This window comes from Coloeus monedula, assembly GCF_965178545.1.
Source record: "Coloeus monedula genome assembly, chromosome: 13".
NCBI classification, from domain to species: domain Eukaryota; kingdom Metazoa; phylum Chordata; class Aves; order Passeriformes; family Corvidae; genus Coloeus; species Coloeus monedula.
Window position 1 is genome coordinate 18,773,766 of NC_138793.1, and position 25,379 is coordinate 18,799,144.

At 61.8% G+C, this 25,379-nt stretch overlaps 1 protein-coding gene across 4 annotated transcripts in view; it reads right to left on the reverse strand.

The window, feature by feature from the left end:
- Positions 1-25,379, reverse strand: part of GSE1 (Gse1 coiled-coil protein) — a gene marked incomplete at its 5' end in the record, with an annotated part of 99,771 nt that overhangs the window by 11,372 nt on the left and 63,020 nt on the right. For all 4 annotated transcript variants that reach the window (XM_082290282.1, XM_082290285.1, XM_082290283.1 and 1 more), the window contains 2 exons: positions 717-916; positions 4,171-4,389. In XM_082290282.1, coding sequence (XP_082146408.1) covers positions 717-916; positions 4,171-4,389 — 419 coding nt within the window. The remainder of the gene's footprint in view (positions 1-716; positions 917-4,170; positions 4,390-25,379) is intronic.

The window sequence follows — 25,379 nt, forward strand, 5'->3', positions numbered from 1 at the left end:
TCCCCCACGCCGTGTGGGCATCCCTCCCCACCCCATCCCAGCCCATCCAGGGCAGGGCCAGGGCAGGGGCAGCCCCAAGGTCACCACGAAGGGTGCGGTGTCCCCCCTGAGCTCGCTGTGCGTGCCCGGCTCTGCTCTAATCACCTCCCGTCCCGGGCACCACGCTGCGAGCGCGGCTCTGCCAGACAATCACCACACTCGGTTAACCCCCACACCAGGGGGGACACGGGGGTGACATGGGGGTGACACCGCGCTGGGGAGCACCCGGACATCCCACGCACCCCTCCGAGCTCCCGGGGATCGCGGCTCCATTTATTTTCCCCCGTTCCGCCCCCGGCGTTTCTCATCCCCTACCCTCGGCTCTCCGCTTTGTGGTTTAATTAGTCTTTCCAAGTGGCATAATCCCCCCGGGAATCTGCTTGTAGCATGCGGAGGAGAGGAGAACCACTAACGATGCTTCTTAATTAGCTGCTCTCCACCCGCCCCCCCCCCCCCCACTCCTCCTCCTTCCTCGAGCTCCCCTCCGGATGGCAGCCCAGGGATGGTGGCAGTGGGGGGACGATGGCAGCCCAGGGATGATGGTAGACCCGGTGACAACGGCAGCTCGGGGACACACCAGTTTGGGGAAGGGACCAAATGTGGGCAGCCCAGTGATCCCTTGGGAGCCATGCACAGCACCCCATACCCTCCATCCTTCCCCCCAAACACAGCCATACCTGTCTGCCCTCGCTCCTCCAGACCCCGTTGACCGTCTTGGTGGGGGCGATGGTGACGACGGGCGGCGTGCTGGGCACGCTGTGCCCCCCCGGGGGCACGATGATGGGGCCCATGGGGCCACGCTTGGGCGTGCTGGCAGGGGAGCTGTGGTTGGTGGCCGGCGAGGACACCGGGGACGACTCGCTGCTCAGTGAGGACCCTGGAATTAAATCAAAAACTGAAGTAAGTTAGGAGAACACAGCATTAACGGGATGAAATCAGCCCCTGGAGGAGTGGGAGCCATTCCCGACAGGATGCCCCGCTGCAGGGAGCAGGGGTGGGGCGCTGGGATGCATTCAGGGTGGTCAGCATCCTGCCAGACCCCCAAGCTGGACCCTCACCCTCCCATCCCAGAAGGGAGGTTCCCAGTGGTGCCAAAGGCTTTCACCCAACACGGTGGGATGGGGCAGCCTCTTGCTCCCATTGAACAGGGACTGCCAAACCCCCAGTGTCACAAAGCCCCTTGGCACAAGTGACACCGATGTGATTCCAGCCCCAGACGGCCACATCTTCCCAAGGAAAACCCAGAGACTCCTTAATCCAGCTACAGAAGTTGTCAGGGAAAAGCCAGGGCCTCTGGAGACACTGGGATGAAGGAGTGACTCCCTGAAACCCTTGGGCAAGGCTTTGGTTGCGCTTGCATAATACATCTGTACTTTAGCTTATCCCCACCCCAGGGATGCTGGCCATATTTCCCAAGGAAAAATAAAAATGGAGCGAAAATGGAGAACAGGAAAAGCAGAGAAATACAAATTCCACATTAACCGGGGCACACGGAGCTGGGTGTCTGCTCCACAGGACACTTCCCATTCCCCAAACCCAGCTGGGCAGCCTGGGGGGCTGCAAGCCCCCCAAACTCTGCTTCTCCACCCCAGAGTCTGCGTCAGAGGGAGGTTCCAGCACGCCAGCAGGGATCAGCTGTTGGAGAGTGAGGAGCGGTCTGTGGGCACAGCAGGATGAGGTGACAGCGATGCTCCAGGGCAGTGAGCAGGGCACGGAGAGGGCCCTTGGCTCCCCCAAGTGTGCAGGGTGTCTCCTCACCTTCCAAGTGTGCAAGGCCACTCCTCTGAGTGTGCCAGCCAGCTCCTGTCCTGTGGGCACACCAGCCAGCTCCCACAGTGTGCCAGCAGCTCCTCACTCTGCACTCCACCTCCGTCCCCTCGCCCTCTCCTCGTGCCACACAACACCAGGAGGGAGCCAGGCGTCTGGGAACGCCAGGGGAAGCAGGAGCACCCCCAGGCAGTGGGAGGGACGCTGGGTGGGAAGGATGCTCCATGGGAAGGATGCTGAGTGGAGCACAGGCCGAGCAGAGCATCCCGCTGCCGGCCGCCCTCCCTGATTAATTATTCCCGAGTCGCTCCGAATCGCTTTCATTTGAAGAGCGGCAAGGCTGGGGGAAGGAGAAAGGCTGTCCCCCGACAAAGGAGGCCGATTTGACACCCACTGAAGTCTATCTTGTCAGCGCAAGGCCAACAACAATTAGCAGCCTAATCCCCTCTGAGCTGGGAAGCCATTACTCACCACGCGATAGCGTTAACAATCAATACCATCACAATGAGCCCGGCAATTAATGAAGCTAAAGTCTTACTTCAGAACCTTAATTCTCGCTGTGTGGCTTTAAACGGGAGGGTTTGTGATCGTTATAATTAACTGGTGGTATTCAGCCAGGAGTTAGTCAATGAAACTAATCTGGATTGGAGATGACAAGAGGCACAGTGTGATGGTGTCACCTTTGTTTTCTGACCTCCCGCTTCCCGCTCGCTTCCCGCTCGGCGATAGCAGATTAGCAGCCCGGGCTGACAGGCAAATGTAATTAACAGCTGAGACCCTGACGGAGAACTGGGGAAAGAGAAGGGAAGGGGGGTGTGGAATCAAACCCACCCTGAGGACAGCCCCGGGCAGGACAAGAGGCAGCAGCCCCCGGGCAGGCGGTGGCTTTGTGGGGCTTTGCTGGGAAGAGGTCGGTCGGGATGAGCCTTGACAGTTTGGGATGCTGTGGAGCAGCAGGACATCCCTAGGGGTGTCCCAGCACACCTGTGAGCCCATATAGATGGAAAAAATACAGTGATCCTGCATGGATCCAGCATCTGCCACAGCGGAGCAGCTCCCGTGGTGGAAGGGAAGGGGGGCAAGCATCTCCCGTTGTGGGAAGTGGGTGAGGATTTGAGGGAAAAGCAATTCACTTCCTGGTGCTAAAACCCACAGCAAGGAGAGAAACCCCCTTCCCAACACACACCCGAACCCACACGGATCAAAAACCTCTGGGATGGGCCACTTGAGGCACCCAAATGGGCGAGGGAAGGGTTTCTGCAAACAAACAACTACGCAGGTGTTAAGGGGAAATCCAAAGGGAGCGTGGCTGCTTCTCTCCAGTGCCACAAAATCCATGCCCAAACCTGCTGATGTCCCTTGGGATGGGCTGAGCACCACAGGGAGGGCACAAGATGTGGGGTGCAAGGAGAAAAAAAAGCAAAATAATTCCCCAAATTCAATCAGTCGCTCCAAAGGAAGCAGATGGGCTCCAGAGGAAGCAGCTGGGAAAAACCAGGAGCTCCCAGTGAGGATGAAGCAACACCAAGACCGGGCTCCCTCAGAGTTACAGGGACCTGGTATCCCCACACATTTCCTTGGGAACAGCCAATGCTTCAGGTCACAGCTGTGCCAGAGATTTTGGGGCTGCAAGGAGGGTCTTGTGGAAGATGGTGCTTCCAAAAGGGATTTTCCGAAAAAGACCCTTGCAAAAGGGGTCTTGGAAAAAGGATTGTGCCAAAGGGGCTTTTAAAACAGGGTCTTCCAAAAAGACCTCGCAAAAAAACCATCTTGCAAAGGGCATGTGTGTCTTCTCCAGGAATCAAAGTGCCCAGGCAGTGGGCAGTGATCCAAGGGGAGCACCCGCCGATGCAAATAGCAGGGATAAAGGCTATTTCATCCCAAATCGAGGATACCAGTAGTCTCCTGAAACACTTCCCAGCCTGGGGACTGGCTGCCTCTCCCTCTGGGTGTGGGAGCCCCGACAATGCCCACGGGGTGCTCGAGAAGCAGCTCACACCCAGCATCCCATATCCAAGCAGAGACAGGGGGGTGTGGTGGAGGATGTGGGTGACAAGAGCTGGGGACCTTCTAGGGCTGTTTAGTTGGGAAATTTGGCTGGGGAAGTAGCAAATTGGAGGAACCTCTGGAAAAAGCAGCGTGGTGGGAGGGAGCAGGGCTGGCCCTGCCATGCTGTGCTCTCCCAAGGCACCGTGAGTGATACAGCACTCGGATTACTCCGGATGAATTGAATTCCCAAACTGCCCCCTCGAGACACAACGCCAGGAAAAGCCATTAGTTGGGAAATGGCAGGAAAACACCGGCTCCAGCTCCCAGGAAAGGCACCGGTGTGTGTCACCCCCCTGTCCCTGCCCCTGTCCCCACCTCTGGGCTCCTCGGCTTGCTTGGCGAGCTTGCGGAGAGCAGCGGCGAAGCTGGAGGAAGGTGCTGCCTGGACGGACAAAGTGCTGCTGGCGGCGGGGCTGCCATTGGGAACGATGGAGCCGTTCAGGGGGGACGGGGTCAGGGGGCTCACGGTGGCGGTGGTGCGGGTGGCGGTGGAGAGCATTCCTAGGGACGGCGACTTCGGCTCATGGCTCATGCCTGTGAACGAGAAAGCCCAGGTTAGACGTGGGCAGAGAGGATCCTCAATTTCCCCCAGGAGCTGGGACCACCAACACCTTTCCTCTAGTTCACCATCCCACCCCGAAATGCACCCCGAGTTCAGGCAATGGGGGGAATGCGGTCCCACATGCCAGCATCCCCCAGACCCACTGAACCCCTGGATAATGGAGCAGGGGGGCCTCAGCGGAGCTCTGCAGGAATGACCAGGGTGTTTTGGGGGACACAGGGACTTCAGCATCCTGATGGAGTTGATGGGGAGAGGCGCAGCCCCCTGACTCACATGGTGCTGCTAAAACCCAAGGCATCACTGCTGCACCCCTAATTGCCACCTCTGCACCCCCAAATCCCAGCGACTGCACCCCAAAATCCCCACCATTGTACCCCTAAATCCCCAATAGTGTATCCCTGGATTCCCAACACTGCACCCTGAATTCCCATCACTTTATCTCTGGATTAACAATATTTCATCCCTGGGTCTTCAGCACTGCCCCCCCAAATCCCCAGTAACACACCCCTGGATCCCCAGAACTGCACCTTTAAATCCCCGCCACTGCACCCCCAAATCCCCAATAACACACCCCTGGATCCCCAGAACTGCACCTTTAAATCCCCACCACTGCACCCCCAAATCCCCAGTACTGCAGCCCCAAATCCCCAATAATACATCCCTGGATCCCACCACTGCCCCCCCAAATCCCCAATAACACAACCCTGGATCCCCAGAACTGCACCATTAAATCCCCACCACTGCACCCCCAAATCCCCAGTACTGCATCCCCAGCTCCCCACACTGCACCTTCAGATCCTCATGCCTCAAATCCGCACCATTGCACCCCAAAGCACCGAGGTGCTGCAGGGCACGGTGACCCCAAAAGTGAGGTTCAGGAGCAGAGCAGGAGGGTGCAGCCCCCCCCGAGCCCCCCCCCAGCTGTCACACCAATTGCTCCAGGGCTCTCCACCTCCCAAAACAGCAACTGCTGATGTCAGGGCCCTTAAAATAGACTTCACCGAGCAGCTTCATTAACACCAGCCTAAAATTAGCCCCGCTCCCAGGTTGGCAGGAGGACCGGGGGGGGGGGGGGGGGGGGGGGGGGGGGCAGCCCCCAACTCCCAGCGGGCCTGGAGGCAGCTCGAGGCATTGAGACGCCGGAACACCTGGAGCATCCACTGCAGAGGGCGGATGGAGCATCCCCGGAGCCCCCGGAGCATCCCGCTGCAGCGGCTGGCCGGGGAGCGCGGCGGGAGCCGGGGGGGCACGGGGGGCACTCAGCGTTGATTAATCTTTGCCCCCCGGCCCCAGGAGAGGCGGCCGGCGCGGCGGCGCGCTCCCCTCTGCCCTCATTATACAAGCATTTATTAACTCCGCTGCTCTCAGCCATTGACTGCCGCCTTGTCGACACGCTCGGCTCATGTAAATTCATTACCAGAACAGCTGGGAAGCCAACTCGCCACGCCAGCCTGGCCCCGGCACCCCCGGGCTCTGCGCTGGCACCCCCTGGCTCTGCTCCAGCCCCGGGGGAGGGCTCGGTGCTCCCCCGAGAGCGGGGCACCGGGATGTGCCTGCAGCACCAGGCACCCACGCACCATCCAAAGGGGACGCAGCGCTCCAGGCACAGCCTGTGACTCCCTTGCACCCCCTGAGCATTGCCCCACATCCACCAGGCACAATCCTGCATTCTCCAGGCACTGCCTGGCATCCCCTTGGCACAGCCCTGCATCCTCCCAGCACTGGCCCACAGCCCTCAGGCACAGCCCCACAGTGTACTTGGGGCACAGCCCTGCACCCCCTGGGCACTGCCCCACATCCACCAGGCACAATCCTGCATTCTCCAGGCACTGCCTGGCATCCCTTTGACACAGCCCTGCACCTCCCAGGCACTGCCCCACATCTTCCAGGCACTGCCTGGCATCCCTTTGACACAGCCCTGCACCTCCCAGGCACTGCCCCACATCTTCCAGGTACTGCCTGGCATCCCCTTGGCACTGCCCTGCATCCCCCCAGGCACTGCCCCACATCCTCCAGGCACAGCCCTGCACCTGCCCAAGCACTTCCCAGTGCCCCCCAGTTCCTCCCCACCTATTAACCCCAGTACAACCCCCTCTTCCAGCCCCAATCCGGGTCTGGAGATGCTTTTCCAACCATCCGGTGGGATCAGCAGGCTGGTGCACGGGCACGGGGCTGGCAGCTGAGCATCATCCGTGTGATGCTCAGCTGATCCCCGCGGCCCCAAACGCCTCCCGGTCAACTCATGATCCCGATGGGATTTGCCAGACGAGCGCAGGGCAGCCGGGAGCCGGCGAGTGGCCGGGCAGCGTGCGGGGAGCTGGCGTGCCCCCCGGGCTGAGCCGTGCCGCTGCCCCAGCCGCGCTCCAAACCAGTTCTGCCGCTCCCTCCCGGTGATAAAATCGGCGCCTCCGCCCAGGCTGGGGCCCGAGCAGCGCCGCTCACCCGCCGTGCCCCGCCGGCTCTGGCGTCCGTCTGTCCGGGCGTCCCTGGGCCGCTCCGCGGGCCAGCTGCCAGCTGGGGAAACTGAGGCACGGAGAGCTGGCTGGGCGGCAGCATCCACACGGGCATGGGATGGGATGTGGGGCTGCCGTGCTGCGTCCCCCCCATCCCTCCGGCATCCCGTCGCCGGCACGGCGTGGGTGCCACTCACCCTTGCGGGTGGCTGGGGACGCCGTGACGCCCCACGGTGAGGTGGGGCCCCCCCCAGCTCTGCCCCTCCCCGGCTGCTTCTCCCAGCAGGCAGATCCGTGTGGAAAAACAGGTCAAGTTTGGTGCCTGGAGCAGTCCAGGGTCATGGCAGCGGTTGCCTCACCAGGGCGGGGAGATGAAGCCCAAAACGGGACAGGCTGTCCCTCCACTGTCCCCAGCCCTGTGCGGGTACAGGGCTGGCACTCCCATGCACTCCTCCTTGGGAAACTGATGCCTGTACCCCACCCACACGCCAAGGCAGGGGGGCTGTGGGGGCCACGGGACACCTGGGTCCCCCGCTGAGGCCACGAGGGAGGTTGGGGACCGGGGAGCAGGCGATGTGTCACCCTGTCCCCGTCCCTCCCACAGCATGTGCCCGGGCACAGCAGTACAGGGAGTGTCTGGCATTCCCGGTGCCCGCTGGCTGCCTGCCCGCGGGAGCAGGCAGCTCCCTGCCCGGCAGGAGGAGGAGAGGGGATGGCAGGGTCACTGCTACGCTCCCCTCACCATTCCCTGCACCACTCCTTCCCACAGCGCCGCACATGGCATCCGCCACGGGGCTGGCATCTCCGCCGGCACAGGACCCCAAACCCCTGACTCCTGGAGCGGTGCTCCCGCCCCCCCCCGAACCCCCGCATCCCTGGCTCAGGGCTGGGAGCCGGGAGCTGGGAGTGTGCCATGTTCTCTCCATCTGCTCCTGATGATGCTGGCGGGTTTTTTGGCAGCGGGAGCCTCCTCCGGCAGCGAGAGCAGAACCAGTCTGGCTGCCTGGTGGGGCTGGAGACAAATAAAACCCCTTGGCAGCCGCCGCGGGCAGGCAGGAGCGGGCAGCGAGGGGCAGGGATGGGCTCCCAGCGCCCTGAAATCCCTGGGCACGGGGTACGGCTGTCGGGAAAAGGGAAGCGGGCAGGTTTAGCACCTCGGCTGCCGATTGCCCCCCTTCCCAGCACCTTGAAAGGCCTCTAATGAGCGTGGAGTGCCCTTGGGAGCAGATTGCCATTGAACTCGACCTGCACCAGCCGCCCGCTCTTACAGCAGCTATTTTGAGCTCCCGGGCTCCCAAGTGCTGGAACTAATAATTTATTACCAAATACGATCAGGCAGCAGCTCCAGCCCCTGGCAAATGGAGCGGAAAAAAACCCAGTGCGGCGGGAGGCCGAGGGAGTGGGGAGAGACGAGCATCCTGCATTCTCCTCCTCCCCCGGGATGGATCCGCACCCACCCACCCCGCAGGACCGCGGCTGGGATGGAGCCCACTTGGCCAAGCCCTCTGGAAGGCTCCACCGTGCTCGCTGCTGCTGGTTTCCCGAGGGATTTGGGGTGATGAGGTCCCCCCTCAGCCTTTCCCCCCTCTCTCAGCGCCTCTGCTCCCGCTCCGGAGCTGCATCCAGCTGCACGCTCCAAGCAGGAACAGCTGCTCCGCATGGATTTTCAATGCTAATGGCCTCGCATTGTCAGCTCCCCCTTCCCTCTGCCTGAATGCAGCGGGCAGAGCCCCAGGATGGAGGGCAGGGGGCCAGGGCCAGCGTGTGCCCATCGTCCCCCTGTCACATGCCCTGCCACCCCCTCGGGCAGGGGACAGGCAGGGGACAGGCAGAGGGCAGCAGCTCCTCTCCCGGCGATGTCCCGCCGAGCCGCCGCACGTTTTCCACCCCTCATTAAAGCAGCTCTGCCGCCGCACCGCCAACATGCTCCATTAATTAATTAATTGATCGATCGGAGCCCTCGCTCCTGCCCTCCCTCCCTTCCCACCTCCCAGCACGCAGCTGAAACGAAGGGAGGTGGCCAGGCTTGGTGCCCCCAAATGTCCCCACAAGCGCCGAGAGATGCAGGCATGACCTCTGTTCAATTTTAGGGTGCCTCAGCACAGAGCCCAAGGCCCATCCTGGGAACATCCCCCATCCCCTCGGAGGGCCCTGGATGGGTCCCCCATGGTGAGGAGCACCTTGGTGGCCAAAGATGGGATTTGGGGCTCCTTGTGGAGCCCCGGCACGGCACCGAGCATCCGGCACAATTATCCGGCTGGGCCTCCATCGATCACTCCTCCATGCACCATTGATCTGGCAAACGACAACAAGCAAACTAATAAGAGCTCATTTGGAGGGTGCAGTGCTAGGGATGGAGTGATGCCGGCTGGTTTCTCTCCCTTCCCGGCCTTCCCGTGCCCAGCCAAGCAGCCCTGGGAGCCTTTTCAGCCCTCAGGAAAATCAAGCCAGCAAAAGATTTACTTCAAAGCAACTTTCTACCCTGTTTCTGTCCTGTGTTGAATGCTGGGGGCTTGGAAAATCAAGCCCCTGTGGCCCACCGGTGCTGCTGGGCCCTGAACTCCCCTCTGCAGCTCCAGGGTTGGGTTGGCAACTCCTCTTGGCTCCTGATGCCCAGATCCAGCTGTCTCCTGAGGATCCCTCTGCTTTGGGGCATGTGGGGTACAGCCCTCACCCCTCTGCACTGGCATCTTCTGGGGCTCAGTGGCTTTGTGGGGTGCTGGGCCCTCCATGGAGCTGCCAAGCATCGCCTGGGAGAGACTGGACATTGCACTGGGATGCTGGGAATTGCCTGCGGGAGATTTGGGCATTGCACTGGGATGCTGGGCATCACCTAGGAGGGAGCTGCACTGCTGGGCACTTGATGGTGCTGCCAGGCATTGTTTGGTGCTGCCGGGCACTGCACAGCGGCATTAAATGCTGCCACTGGGCATTCCACGGTGCCACTGAGCACTGCACGGTGGCACCAGGCATTCCATGGCGGTGGCACTGGGCATTCCCGGATGCCGCAGGGCACTGCACGGTGGCACCGGGCATTCCACAGAGCCGCTGGGCAACGCCTGGGTCGGAGCCAGGCGCCACACAGCGCTGCCAAACCTTGCACGGCACTACCAGGCACGAGAGTGGGCAATGCCCGGCGCATCCAGGCTGCCCTCCCATGCCCACAGCCCCGTGCCCCACGTCCCCAGGCTGGCGCAGGCGTGCGGCAGCGGCGCATTGTTTTGGGCGCAGGATCCCTTGCCCAGCAGATGGCAGGTATAACAAAGCAGCTTGCTGCGGCCAAGCCAATTATTTATCTAATTATGATTTACCACTTAACCACATGATCTTTCTGCAGAGTTGTAGGCAATTAAAACCAGGGTGATTATGTGGATTATGCAAATCGGCTGGAGCCGAGCGAATAAAATTGGAGATTAGAGTTTCACACAGGCTGGATCTTGCACGGGGCAGGTCCTGGAGGGGCAGGGGCAGGGCAGGGGCAGGAGGAGACAGGGCAGGGGGGCTGCCAGGACTCAGCCAAGGGAAGGGGCTGCAGGACACAGCTGGGAAGTGCTAGGACAAGGTGAGCGGATGCCTCGTGCCACCCCACTGCCTTCCAGCTGCTGTAACCCCCTCCAGCACCAGGCCCACAGCCAAAAACTGCCCCCATCACGGGGGTGGGTGCCCACAGAGAACCCTCACTGCTGGTGGGTGACTCTGCTGGCACCTGGAACTCCCCAGCATCCGCCCTGGCTGCACCCCAAAAAGCAGAGAGGGGTTACACAGTGCAGCCCCCATCCCTTACCACTTCCACAGGGCAGCTCACGCCAGGCTCCAGGGGCAATTAATAACAGGTGCTAATAACAGGTATTAATAACAAGTACTAGTAAGGGGCATTAATAACGAGTATTAATAAGGAGCATTAATAACACCGCCTGGCAGATTACGCCGCCCGCCCAGCTTGATATGAGATTTATGGATGGCGCGAAGTCCGGAAATACGGGAGTATTAATGGTAATTCCTCGTGTCCCAGCAAAGGTCACGGGCAATCTCCATCAATCCCACTGCAGAGCCGGGGGTCCGGTCAGGATGGGGGGGTCCGGGCAGGATGGGGGGGTCCGGGCAGGATGGGGATCCCCCCTTCACTCCCAGGATCCCCCCGCGGTTTCTGGTGGTGCAGATGGGTCCAGCACAAGCCAGAGCAAAGGTTTTACCTCGGGATAAAAAATGATCCCTGGCAAACAGAGAATCTGTCACATGGATTTTCATTTCCCCAGTACCGGCGCCATCTGCTCCCCATCGGTGCCCCACGTCCCCAGCACCGAGCTACGAGATGCTGCGGAGGTCTTGGGAAGACCTTGGATTTCTCCAAGCCTGGGAGCACCTGCAGTGTCACCAGGGCCACCTTAATGGGTGTTTCCCTTCTCATGAAGCCCCTCAAAAAAATGAGGAGGGCTTGGAGGAGCAGAGATATCCCTGGAGCCAGACTCTGCTGGGGATGGGGACACGCTGCCAGCACTGGTGGGACAGATCCAGCAAGTTCCTCATCGCAGGGAAGATCAACCAAAACCCCAGCAAGGGGAGCAGAGTCCTCTTCTCTTCCCACGCCGGGATTTAGGGTGATTAATAGCGGTGATCCCATGTGCCGGTGCTGGGAAGGCCGGCCCGTGCCCCCACGAGCAGCATCTTCCCTTTTCGCCTACAGTAATCCTCAGCCTTTCGAGCAAATTATTAAAATTCACTTATATTTAATCTGCCTGCTGGAATTAATTGAATTTTTACGCTTGGCAAATGTCAGTGGGTGCACGCTGCCTCCCAACGGGGACCCGGCTGCAGGTGCAGCGGGCACAGCCCCCGGCTCTCACCGCTCTCCGGGGATAAATCCCACCCCGGAGCAGGGGACAGGGTGCCCACAGGCCCCGCTGGCAAGGGCAGCGGGATGCCAGGATGCCAGCACCCTCCTAGCTCCACACCAATGCTCAGCAACACCAGGCATGCACCCCCCAAACCTCCCTGTGGAGGGAGGCTCCCCCAAATCCCAAGGGATTTCCACTGTGGTGGCTTTGCAGGGGACACAGGGAGCCCCTCTCTCCCTTTCCCACACCCATGCTGGAGATGCCAGTGCCCTGCCTGGCATTGTGGTCGCCCTCCGGGTGACGAGACCCTTCGTCCCCTCCCCATCCTCCTCCTCGCAAATTGCCAAAGCTTCTAATTTGCCCGCTGGGAAGGCCGAGGGAAAAGAGCCTCTATTTTGCCGGTAATAAGCCCTCCAGACAAAGGCGGGATGAGCCATTCAGCGCCGGGAAGGGGGAAGGGTCCGGCCCCACGGCGGAGCGGTGCCAGGGGCTCGGGGAAGGGAGAGATTCCCTCCTTGCCGGGAGGGACACGCACACAGCATCCCGGCCTCACCCCAGGATGACCCAAGAATGATCCCGAGCTCCTGGATGGGCGGTGGGATGGGACACACGAGCCACGGCGCTGGGGACACTCCGGCCCTGCAAACTGACACCAATTCCCAGCCCCACGTGGCCTCAACTCGCAGTCGCCCCCGGGAACAGCCCCGTTCCCGGCCCGGGGATGCTCGGGGATGCTCTTCCCACCCACCGGGATTGAGAAGTTCATGGTCGAGCGAGGAGTTCACGGTCGGCAGGAGCCACGGGGGACCCCCGGGCCCCGGCGGGCAACTTCCAAACTTGACTGGCGCTTGTCCCCCCTCCACCGCCCGCCCGGGATTATCATAAATTAAGACGTAATTACTCCATGGAAATTTACAGCACAAAGCTGCGGCGCTAACAAGTGTGTTTGGCGGCACCGGGGGGAGATACAAAGCGCTATTGTCTGGCAGGCGCCAAAAAAGCTGCTCTGCCCCCAAACCCACACATCCCGGGGACGGGGATGAGGGTGGGGATGGGGATGGAGCGACGCCACGGCGGCAGCGCGGGGAACCACGTTTGTTTGCCACGGAGCCCCCAAAAGGAGGGTCCCAGCAGGGAGGGGTGGGTGAAGGCTGCCCAGGGTGAGGGGTGCCCTCCATGCAGGTGCCACGGCTCTGCTCCCCAACAAAGGCACCTCCTTTATTCCCTCAAACGACTCTCAGCTCCCATCCACGGGTGCTGCACCCAGCAAACCGCCCCCTCTAAGCCCTTTTCCCCAACTCCAGCACACACGGGGTTAAAACTAAACCCCCTGGGGACCTGGAAGGAGGGGGGGGGGACACACACATGGGGACCAGTGCCAGCGCTGGCGTGTGTGTCGTTCCCCCCCCCCCCCCGGTGCTGCCACATTCCCCCAGCTGTCACACGCATTAAAAAATAATAATCATCAACGTGGCAAAAAAAAAAAAAAACCACCCAAAAAACAACAAAACAACCAACAACCGAACCCAACAAAACAGTGCGAAAAAATTCAGGCGCCTAAAACAAATCCAGCAATAAAGGAGCTGGGATCCTCGGAAAGCTGGCTGTGCAATTAAGCAGTTTTCTGCTGTACGCCGATAATCACCTAATTATACTATTAATGACAGTTCAACCTGCTCGGAAATAAAAGGACATTCTTCCATAACAGGATGCCAGCTGTTTGTTACAGATGTCAAACATCTTTAAAGCATTATTATTAAAAGAAGGGGGGGAAGGAGGAAGCTTGGGGATGCTGAAGCACAGCCGGCTTCCCCCCTCAAAGCATCTTGCAAGGGATAGGGAGGGGGTGTTCAGAGCATCACCCCCACTTTGAATCCGGGGGGAATAATCTGTCAAGAGAGGGGTTTTTCGGCGGGGGTCGATGTTTGGAGTCATAAATCCCCCACGTCGGGCTCGCGGCGAGAGGCGCCTGGGTTTAATTAAGCACAGCGTTTGGGAAATAAAAGTTAAAAAATCAGTCATAAAATTAGAGGGAGGGGATGCTCCCGCTGCCAGGCTCGGGGCAGAGCTGGCCCCGTTCTCCCCCACAACCCCACCTCCCTGCCACCCCCGGCTGCCACCGCCGGTGCCTCGAGCGCGGCTGCCGCCGGCGGTGCCCACGCACGTGCCGCGGTGCCGTGCCAAGGAGCATCCCGGCAGGTGCCGACAGCCGGTGCCAAGGCGAGGGAAAAGGGGGGGACACGCCAGAAAGAAAGGCAGCACCTGCTCCCCCTCAGAACCCCGCGATGCGTTGGGAGGTTTGGAGGTGAGCGGTGCCCGCTGTACCCCCGGGGATCGGGGTGCGGCGGTGCCAGGAGAAGGGGGATGGTGGCAGGGCGGCCCCGAATCGCCAGCCGAATTCCGGCCGGGGTAATTCCACCTCTCCCCCGGCAGCTCCGTGCTGGCGCAGCCGTTCCCGGGGGGCAGCCGGGTGCCCACCTGCCGTGGGGTGATGCCAGTGCTGGTGTAACCCACCCACCCACCCACCCAGACAGCCGGCTTTGCACCCTGTCCTACATAGCTACAGGCAAATCTGCCTGTAAAACCTTCAGGAACCAGGTTTAGCCTGTGAATAAAGAGATTATGGAGGGGGGGGGGGGGTGTGAGAAAGGAAGGAGGAATGAAAAAAGGGGGTGTCTGGGAATAATTCACCCCCTCCCAGCTACTGATGTCCCAGGTGCCTGCAGGGCCCTGGCACGAGCAGGATGGCTGCAGAAAGGCACCGGATTTTGGGGGTGCCCACCCACCCACTCAGAGCTGGGGGGCTGTGATGGAGCCCCCTCCCCAGGCCAGGACCCCCTGACCCCTTGGCACGAGGTGGGCTGGCACGGGCCCCACTCGCCAGACAGGATCCAGCAGGAAAAAACCATCTGGGAAGTATCCCCCTGAGCTCCGAGCAATGCCCCCAGTCCCCCCCTTCCCCTGGCTTCCCTCTTCCACCCCTCCCCTCCTCAAACCATCACGGGGAAGCTGGAAAGTGGTTGACATGGTTGCCATGGCGACCGAATTTAGGACTGGCGAGAGGAGGAGGAGGAGGAGGAGGAAGATGGTGGGGTGGGCAAGGGAGAAAGGCAGGAGGACTTCCCGGCACCCCAAAACGGCTTGGAACCCCCCGGCATCACCCAGCCCCCTCTCAGCACCCCACAAACACCTCCTCGTGCACCCCTCGACCCCACACACGGCGAGGATAAGGATGGGTATCCCCAAACCCCAGACCCAGCCAGGGGGATGCCAAGAGTGGGGCAGAGCCCCGAGCACCCCAAACCCAGCCTGGGGGTGACTGTGCCCGCCCAGCGCTGCCGAGAGCCGCCGGTGACTCACACCCCGCGCCAGCGGCACCCGCCGAGCGGGTGTTTACGCGGCATCACCCAGCTCCTTCCATCTGCTTTGATCCAGGGGCTAAATATTCCCGGCCCCGGCATAAAAATAGGAACCATTTGGGAAGGTCCTGAGTCAGCAGCATCCGCTGCCGGCACCCACCGCCATCCTCCCCGGCACACCAGGCACCCGCCGGGGAGCCCCAGGACCCCTCCAGCACCTGGGGGATTTGCCGGATTTGGGGACACCCATAGGGAGCGGGGGGTCCCCAAAAGGCCGGGTGTATCCAGGTGCCTGCTGGAGCAAACAGCCAGGCCCTGCGGGGATGCTCTGTGTCCCCAAGGGGTGCCGCTGTCCCCAAAGGAGGGTGGTGTCCCCGAGGGACGCTGACAGAGGCCATAGGGTGACGAATGTGCCCATGTTATCTCAGGGAAGATCAGCCTCAGCATGGTTCCCATATGGACCAGCAGGGAATGGGGTCCCTTCCCGGTCCTCCAGCTCTCAGTGATGCTTGGTGGCAGGTCCCCACAGCGCCCGGTGTCCCCTTGCAGCCGGCTGAGCCCCGTGGCACAAATCCAGCCTCATGACCAGAGGGATAAGAGGGGACAGAGGCTTCGGTGACCACAGGGATAAAAGGGGACAGAAGCATCGGTGACCAGAGAGACAGAGGTGACAGGAGCATTGGTGAGGTGACCAGAGGGATAAAAGTGGACAGCAGCATTGGTGACAAGAGGGACAGAAGCATCAGTGACCAGCAGGATACAGGGGACAGGAGCATTGGTGACCAGAGGGATACAGGGAACACGAGCATCAGTGACCAGAGGGGACAGGAGCATTTGTGACTAGAGGGACCGAGGGGACACACAAGAGCCGGCTGGATCCCGGGCCAGCCAAGCTGAGAGAACAAGCCACCGAGGAGGAGCGTGTGACACGGGCCACGGCCAGGCAGTCCCTGAGGCGGTGACAGTCCCCAGCAGGACTCGCGCCGCTGAGTCACCGCCACCAGCCCCGAGCTGATGAAACCCCCGCGAGCCCAGGGTGGGGGAAGGTTCCCGTCTCCATCTGCTCCCACCCGACCTGGCCCACCGGCATCTCCCAACGCCCGGCAGCTGCCGCCAGCGATCCCGCTGCGTGCCAGCGCCTCCAGCATCATTCCCCCTAATTGCTTTAAATCTCGCAGCCTGACACTTCCATGTTCCTCTCCGTCTTGCTTTTCTCCTCCAATTTTATTACTCCCCCTCCTCCGAGGCGGTTGGGGAGCCGGCCGGGGCAGGGTTTTCCAGGGCGCAGGAATTAGCGCATCAGCCACAACGGCAAAACCAGAAGTTTCACGCAACAGGAGCTGCCGCCGGGAACCCCGGCTCGACCGGCGCGTGCTAAATATGGAATTTAAGGGGGGAAAAAAGCCAACCCCAAACCCGTCTCCCTGCACCTGCAGCCCTCGGAGGGCTCCCCACCGCAAGGGACAGCTCCGAGGCTGGGCAGGAACCACCCAGGGCTGCTGCAGGCAGCGGAGAAAAGCGAGGACGGGGCGAGGCGATGGCGTTTGGGGGGAACACGGGGAGCAGGACCCCCACAGCCGGCACGGAGGAGAGCGCAGGGTCGGAGCAGGGTGGGAGCGCTCAGGGCGGCACAGGAAAGCAGGTCACCCATGTCCCCACCACGGCACAGCGCTGGAAGGGGATGTCACAGCGCAACCCCTCCCAGAGCTGTGGGGGACCCCCAATTCGACCCCGGTGCCCCTTGGCCGCCCTTCCCGGCTCGCCTTCGTGCGCTCCGGCGCAGGCGCGCTGGGAGAGCCGCTCGCACCGGTAAGAACGGCCACATGCCAAAGCCATTTCCTGAAACAAACAGCCATCCGCGGAGGGACGGCCACGCGTGGCCACCGACCCCCGGAGCGGGGCCCTGCCACCGCCCCCCAACTCTGGGAGAGAGCCCCTGAGCTCACGCCCTGAGCCTGCACCCCGAGCCTGCACCCAAGAGCGCCTCGAGTTCACGGCCGGGCTCCCAGCCCAAGGCTGCACCCCGAGTGTGAACCCCGAGAGCACCCCAAGATCACACCCTGAGCTCACAGCCCGAGCGTGCCGAGTCTGCACCCCCGGTACGCACCCCAAACACGTACCCTGAGCCTGCGCCCCCAGAGTACCTCCAGTACGCTTAAGCACCCCAAAGCCCCCCCAAAACACTCACCCTGAGCACACACCCTGGATGCACCCCCCGAGCTCGCGCCCCAGCCCCACGGATGCTCCCCAAACCCCCCCGAGGGGAATCCTCCTCCGTCGCCGGCTGCCGCGGGGGCCGGAGCTGCCGGCTGGGGTGGCACAGCAAACTTTGGTGCCCCAAATCCCCGTGCCCTCGCAGTGACTGGGCTGCCAGCGGGGACCCCCACCCCAAAACACAGCGCATCCAGCATTTCTCCCCATCCCACCTCGGCCAGAACGCCCCTGGCTCCTCGGGGAGCGGGAGAAACCCCCAGGGTCAGGGAGTGGCAGCAGAAGAAGAGAGGGGGAATCCAAGCACCCCAAAACACTGCAGTGCCGTGCCAGGGCTCTCTGCTCTCCTCTTTCCCCCCTTCCCCCAGCCCCAAAACCTCTATAAGGTGCTGGAAGAAAGTAACTTCACCCCCAAATCGCCCTTGGCTGCCGCTGGCTGGGGCGGACAAAGGGGAGTCCCCAGGTTGGGGGGGACCCCGCGGGGAGACCCCGGAGTGGGGGGAGAGGGAGTGCAGAGGGCTGGCGGCAGCATCGCTCGGTGCCTTACCTGGTAAGTAATAGAGAGGTGGTTTCAACCCAAACATGATTTATGTTACAGTTCCATTGCAGCCAGGAAAAAAAAAAAAATTAAAAATAAAAATAAAAGAGCCAACGTGAGGAGGATGTGTCAGGAAGCAAGGAAAAAAAAAAAACAGAAAAAAGAAAAAAAAAGAAAAAAACCCCAAAAATTAGCACCAAGCCACACGGAGGGGGTTGGAAAAATAAACCAGAGGCGAAAAAATACGGTGGAGCTGGGAGGAGGAGAAGGAGGAGGAGGAGGAGAAGGAGGAGGAGGAGGAGGAGCGGGGGGAATCAAGTGCGTGGGGGGAGGAGGAAAAATAAAAATTGAAATAGCAGCGAGCGCAGGGCGCCGGCGGAGGGTGGCGGTGGCGGCTGTCACCGGCGGGGCCAGGGCAGGAGCCTGGCTGCCACGCGTGACGCCTTCCCGGGGGCTTTCCTGCCGCTGAGCCCCCAGCTGCCAACCGCAGGCACACAAAAAGCCAGCGACGACGAGGAGGAGGAGGAGGATGAAGAGGCGGTGGGACCCTCGGCGGCGGGGAACGCACCCCCTAATCAGCGCAGTGGGGTTCCCCCCACCCTGCGGAGGGTGCTGGGGGCGTGGGGCGGGTGACCCACGCGGGGGCAGCGAGCCGCTGTCCGTCCGTCCGTCCGTGCGGCCGGAAAGCCCCGTCTCGGCGGGCTGCGCCAAGGCGGGCGGGCGAGAGGCGGCAGACTTGCCCCTCGATCAATTTTCATGCAAGAATCATTATCGGTAAATTGGAAATCTGGCTCCTTGACAGCAGATTTGTCTCCCCTAATGACGGGGAGCGGGCAGGAGGGCGGCCGGCAGCTGCTCGCCCCAGCACCCTCCGCCCACCGCCCGCGTCCCCCGGGCTCCAGCCTTTGGCCCCGGCGGTTTCGGGGGAGGGGGTGAACCCCCGGGGCGCCCCGGGGAGCAGCCTCCTTCCCCCTCACCTCCCGCTCCTCCTCCTCGCCTACAGACGGAATAATTTTAAATTTTTCTTTCTTGCCGTTTTCTGTTTTCAAACAGCTGCCGATGCGGCGGGCGGAGGGGGGCGCCGGAGGGGGGGGGGGTGAAGAGATATATGTAAAATAAAAATAGGAACCCAAGTCCCCCCAGTCGCTTCAGGAGGGAAAATTAGGAAATAAAACAATAAATAACCCAACTTTCCTGCCTGCCGGGAGCTGCCTGCTGCTTCACAAAAGGCAGGCGAGCAAAGCCGCCTGCCCCAACCCTGGCGCGGGGGGCTGGGGGTGAGCTCCTGTTGCCCCCCCAAATCCCCTCTGAGCCTCTAAATCCCCCGTTGCCGGCCTCGCTGGTCGTCGGGGGCTGTAATGAGCCGCCCGATAGGATCTCCCCCATCCCCTCTCCGCTGATGCATTAGCAGATCCGGGAAGACATGCTTGCAGGCAAATAGGGCTAATAAATGCTATTACGGGAGCGCGAGGGAGGCTGGAGATCCTGGCTGCACCATAGTAACGAGGGCCCGGCTTAATTTGCTTTAAGCAAACGATCAGCCAAGGCGGGGTGGAGAAAGGAGGGGACGGGGGGGGCGGGGGGAGCGTCGCCGGCTCCGGGCACGCACGGGCGCGCTTCCGCGGGCACGCGCTTCCAGCGGGAGCGCGCTTCTCACGGGAGCGCGCCCCGAGGGTTCCGCGCGCGTCTCACCCCTCCCTCCCTCCTTCCCCCCCGCACCCCCCGCCCAGCTCCGTCCTTCTCTTCCCAAACTGGTTTTAACACCAAAGTTCACGAGGGCGACGTGTGATATCTCGCCCCTGCAAGAGAAGCCACATCCTGTATGATAATGACCAGCCCTTCAAACAGCTTAAAGATACAGAGGCCATTCCCAGGCGCCCGCTGCCTGCCCCTGCCTGCACCGCAGCCTGGGGACAAGGGGCACGCAGGTCGCAGTGTCACCCCAAACCCATCCGGCCATTCCCAGGTGGCCCCCGCCTGCTCCAGAGCGTGGGGAGAGACGGGCATGGGGGTCACGGTGTCACCCCAAATCCAGCCAGCCATTCCCAGGAGAGCACTGCCTGCACTGGGTGTGGGGATGGGGGGGCATGGGGGTCACAGGGCAACCCCAAATCCATCCGGCCATTCCCATGCCCTACCTTCACCAGAGCGTGGGCACGAGGGGGAAACGGGGGTCACAGCGTCACCCCAAACCTATCCAGCCCCCACGGCTGGGCATGGATGTTGGAGGGGGGTTGTGAGAGGTCCTCTGGCTGCAAACGCACTTGTGCACACACACAGGTATCCCTGCACTCCCACCCTGCCAGCCGTGCTCCCCAAAAACCCACTTGGCACAGACAGAGCCGGTGAAAACCTGCACCCTCCTCCCCCCCTCCCCCATTAAATATTGCTTTCCCGATTCCAGGTCGGGGGATTATTATTATGTCTTCTGTTCCTTCCTAACCTACATCTGTCAAGATCGGCGCTGGGAGTATTTCTGGCCCGTCCCCTGAGTCATTGTCGCTCGCGTCCCGCTCCCTCCCAGGCAGCTCCCCTGTGTCACCGTGCTCCGTGGGGTGCTGGCAGCTGCTGCTCCCACCCATGGGGTGCTGCTCCACCGTGTCCCCCCACCCCGGCCAAACCCCCCCACACACCTCACTGGTGCACTCTATAATGTCATTTATGGGGTGACACACCTGGGGGTGCGCCAAACCCAGTGCTCCGCCCCAGTGTGGGTGCAACGGGGACCCCCCCACCCCGCGCTGGGAAAGCTTTGGAGTCACCACGTCACCCAATTCCCAGCCAGTTCCCATCTCGCTGGCAGAGGGGTTGGATTTGCTGGGTTCAGGCAAGCACCGGGGGACCCCTCCCCTGCTCCCCCCCACCCCACGGCAGGAGCCGTAAAAATTAATTTGCAAACATGTCATTACACAATAGCTGTGCAGGCAATAAACCTGTAATTACAGGCGGCTGGGGGAGCGGGCAGGCAGGGAGGGGAGGCCAGGGAGGGGAGAGAGGGCAGACCTGCCTGCCAGCTCCGGTTTTGGGGTTTCGCCCCCCCTTCCCCACCACCACCCCCCGCTCCGCTCCATTTATTCATTATGCAAACGAGAATTGCTTCACTCCTGGAAGTTGTGCTCCACTTCAAAGGGGTGCCCTGCCAGCGCTCCCCGCCCTGCCTCCCAAAACCCCAACACCCCAAACCAGGAGCACCCGTTGCTTGGCCGGGATGGGGAAACCGAGGCGCAGCGGCCGGGCAACCCCGTTGGGAAACCCCGGTCCTTTGCGACATCGGCCCAACCGAATTATCCGCCACCCTCCTGGGCTGTCCCCGCTCTGCGGGCGACCACCCTGCCTCAGTTTACCCACTTACCACCCCGCGGGGAGCCGGGACGCCGGGCACCGGCCGAGACACCCGCCCGGCCAGCCAGCCAGCCAGGCAGCAGCCGGGCTGGGCCACGCCGTGCCTCGCCCCTCGTTAGCGGGAGAGCCTGACGAGCCTGACCCACTTCCCCGAGCGCCGGGAGGATTAATTGGTTCCTTTGCTCGCGCGAAGCCGCCGGGAGCTGGGGCAGGTGCCAGGCGGGATTAGCAAAGCATGAGAGCGCAGCTCGCGGGGCCGGCCCTGCCCACGCCGCCGCCACGGCCCGGCCACGCCGCACGGGCATCCCCGGATCGCCACCGGGACACCCCTCCCTGGGGATGCTCGGCCTCCCCATGGGTGTCCCCACGGAGTGGGATGCGGCCGTGCTGGGGACATCCAGCCTTCAGTCCCCCCCCCGCCCCGTGGGATGCCCAACCCCAAGGGATGCCCGCTCTAGGGAAACTGAGGCACAGGCTCCACCACATTCCCTGCAGCCCGGCCCCCTGGAAACATCCATCAGTGGGGACACAGGATCAAGAGGAGCGAACGGTCGCCTCCCATCGTAAATAAGCAGCTCAGCGATGATTTCCTGCTCTTGTTGACCTTTGACTATGCAGAATAAAGACATAAATCCATATTTTAAACCCATCTGAGCGCCAGCCAGGCCCACAAAGCCATTTACAGCCTGCGATTTGGACGGGGCAGTGAGCAGGAAAGCGATGGTTTCTCGAGGTGACATTCCCCAGGAGGGAAATGAAGTGTTTTATTTGCAGATATATAGGGCACGGTCGTTCCTCCGCTTCCCCTTCCCTCCACCCTCGGCTCATAAATAAAACATACGGCCGTGTAACCGGCTAATTACGGGAGGATGGCAAAACCCCGCCGGTCGCTGGGAAAAGAAATCAGCTTTTTAATCAGCCCACTTTCCTCCCCATCTAACTTAAGGAGAAACGGGCATTTCGGGTGCCAGGATGGAGCCGAGACTCTCCGGCGGCTCGTAGGCTCCCTCTGGGGAGCACCCCAATTCCTTGGGGCAGGTTTGGGTTTGCTTTGGACTGGGGGGGGGTTTTCAAGCTGCTTCTGGTGGTTTTTTTTCCCTCTGGCTGGGAAAAGGATGTCTTTGAAAAGTCTAATTGTTCCTTACACATTAGATACATTAATGAGGTCTCTGATCAAGCGGCTGGCTCTCTGGCAAGGAGGCTTCAAGTAGCAATTTTCCATTTGTGTTTCAAATTTTAATGAATGTTCCTGTCTCCGGCTGCGATGCGCGGTGATAATCCGTACGGCTCGGGTCAGCGCCGGAGCAGGGGCTGCCGCACGGGAGGGCTTGTACAAGGGTTTGATTTCTTTGGGGAATAGTTCATACAAAAAATGGTAATGGCAGAAGACAGTCTTCCTTCCCCCTCGGCTGCCAGAGCCCAAGAGCTACAAATCAGAGGGTTATTATTTCTTTCCGATGTCCCTAAAGTATCCTATATCTTTAGCGGGAGAGTAAAGTTCAGCCCTGATAAGATTGCGGCGCTGGGTGAGACGCGCTTTTCCTTTCCTCCTGCCTTGTTTTTCCTTCCCTCCACCTCCACCTCCACCTCCCTCTCCCTCCATCCTTGAGGAGGCCAGCGGGGTGTCCCCAGGGCCACCAGCTCACCCCAGGGCCCCCCCCCGAGAACCCCAGCACCCCACATCCAAGGGCCGGATCCGGAACCCACCCCGCCAGGACAAGATTTGTATAACCTTGTTTTGGCATGCCTGCCATTAACTTAATTTAACATCCATATTGCCGCTACTTAATTAAATAGATGAACTCATTTTACATTTGCAAGTCTTAATTCATCCTGAACAAAATTGGCCATGTTTCGCTCTTTCTACGCTACCAGCTCCCCGGAACAAATGACTGCCTTTTGTAGTTAACTGCTAGTACAGGTTAAAAGCTAATTAGCAGCCCGGGTTGGGTGTTAACTTCCTTATTTATCACCCGGCGCCACTCGGTGAGCGAGGGGGCGAGGGCTGGCACTTCCCGCTCTCTGCGTGGGCCCCGGTCCCGCAGGGTCGGGGCAGCGGCGCTGGATGCGTGCGGGATGCGCCGTGCGCGGCACACGGTGCGGGGCACGTGGGGCTCAGGGCACGGTGCCCGACCATGGGGCTTGCTGCAGGGGGCTCCTGATGCACAGAGTGCTCGGTGCAGGGGGCCTGGCACGTCACGCAGGTGTGTAGGACGCGTGGTGCTTGGAGTGCGGTGCACGGGGGTCAGCGCCTGGTGCTCAGCAGGCGATGCAGGACGCGCGCTGCAGCGTTTTCAGTGCGCGACGCTTGACGCGCGACGCGTGGTCGCGTGTGGGGTTCAGCACACCGTGCCCACAAGTGACACGGCACGTGGGACACGACGCACGACACGTGGCCCACCAGGGATGAGGCACAGGGGGTCAGTGCATGGGCCGTGACACACGTGGCACTTGTCACAGTGCTGCTCAGTGCATCACGCAGCGCCCACCCATCGCCCAAGCACCCAAACATCTCCCCGGAGAGCACCCCTCCATCTCAACACCCCGCCAAGCCACCACGGGCTCTGCCATGCCCAGCACAACCTCCCTGGAGGTATCTGAGGAGAGGCCCCAAAGCAAGCACCACCCCGGTTTTCCAGTCACGCTCCCACGCAGGCTGCTCCGGGGCTGCCTGCACCAAGGGGCGATGCCTGGGAGCTGCTGAGCCTCCCCACATCCCACCCACGCACCCTCCGTGTGGCGCTGGCTGCGGCGGGGGGCACGGCAGAGCTGGGGGACGCGGGGGACCCCGCTGGCAGGGCAGCCGGGCCGCGCTGAGCCTGGCAGGAAGCCGCTCCGGGAAGGCTCATCTGGTTTGACTAACAAATCGCTAACTGCTTCCCCCGAGGCAGGTGGAAGGAAACAAGCTCCGTGGCTGTAAACAACCCCCCCGGCCCCCCGCTTCCCACCCACGGCCCCCCACTGCCCTCCCCAAGCACTGACTGGGGGCAGGTTGAGACAGAAAACACTTGTGCAACACCCCCTTCGTGCTCTGATGCAAGCCCTGCCAGGGACACAGGGCCCCCCCAGCCCCTGCCCAGCGCCCAGGGACGCTGGCACCCCGGGCAGAGCGTGGGGTGACGCAGAGCTTTCGCCAGCCCGGGCTGGCCCTGCAGGACAACACCTCGCTGGCGCCTGCCATGACGTCCGGCGTGACTCAAGGGGACGAGCCGAGGTGGTGGTGCAGGGCAGCCAGGGGCAAAGCTCACCATGCTGGTGACACTGCAGTCCCTCTGCCAGCACCAGCCAGTGCTGGGGACCCCAAAGAGCAGCGTGCCCAGGCGAGGCGACCATTGCTGATGGCAATTGCCATCACCGGTGATGTCCAGCCCTGCTAACGGGGACGTGGTGGAGGTGGCGTGGGGACGAAGCGGCGGGAGGGGACTGATAGGCATCTCCCCGGCCTTGTAAACCGATCTGCCCCCACCTGCTGAAATAACAGCGAGGGGAGGCAGCTCCGGTTACCGGCAGTGCCGGGGGCCGGCTGGGTGCCAGCGCCCTTGGCCGAGGGCCAGGCAGCTCCACGGGCACCGAACGGGGACCCCCGTCCTCCCCCCTTGCCGCAGGCACTGCACGGAGCTGCTCGTCCCGCTCGCCGGCGTCACCACCCCGCCTGCTCCCTCCCCACCCGGTATTTCAGGTCTGGCACCCAAGCCGGCGCCTTCGGGAGCCAGCGGTCCCGCAGGGACATCACCCCTGCTCGGGGCCACCGCCGTGGGGATGGCAGCAGCCACGCCGCATAGGAGCAGGAATAATTCTCCAGGTTATCCCGAGCGGTTTTGGCTGCATCCCCTTGGCACAGAGGGGGTCAGAGCCCGGCAGCACCAGGTTGAGGAGCCACCATGGCCGAAAAAGCCAAGCCTGGTGGATTGATCCAGCCCCTTTGGGAGGAGGGATAAGCACTACCAGGTCCCCTCGCTCCCCCCAGGCCCCACCAGGACCCCATCCCAAATCCCTGCCATCAGCAGAAGCGAAGGAGCGGGGCCGTACGGAGCGAGGGTGATAGATAACAGCCCTCTGTGCCGGCGAGATAAATAGCCCCAGCAGCGCCAAGCTGTACTCGGCCAGAAGCTAATAGGGGCTGTCAGGGCGGTTTAGAGGAGCAGAGCATCGTTTCGGGGCCCGGCTGGGAGGACGCCGAGGGGAAGTGACAAGGAAGCTGAGCAGAAAGCGACAGGCAGTACA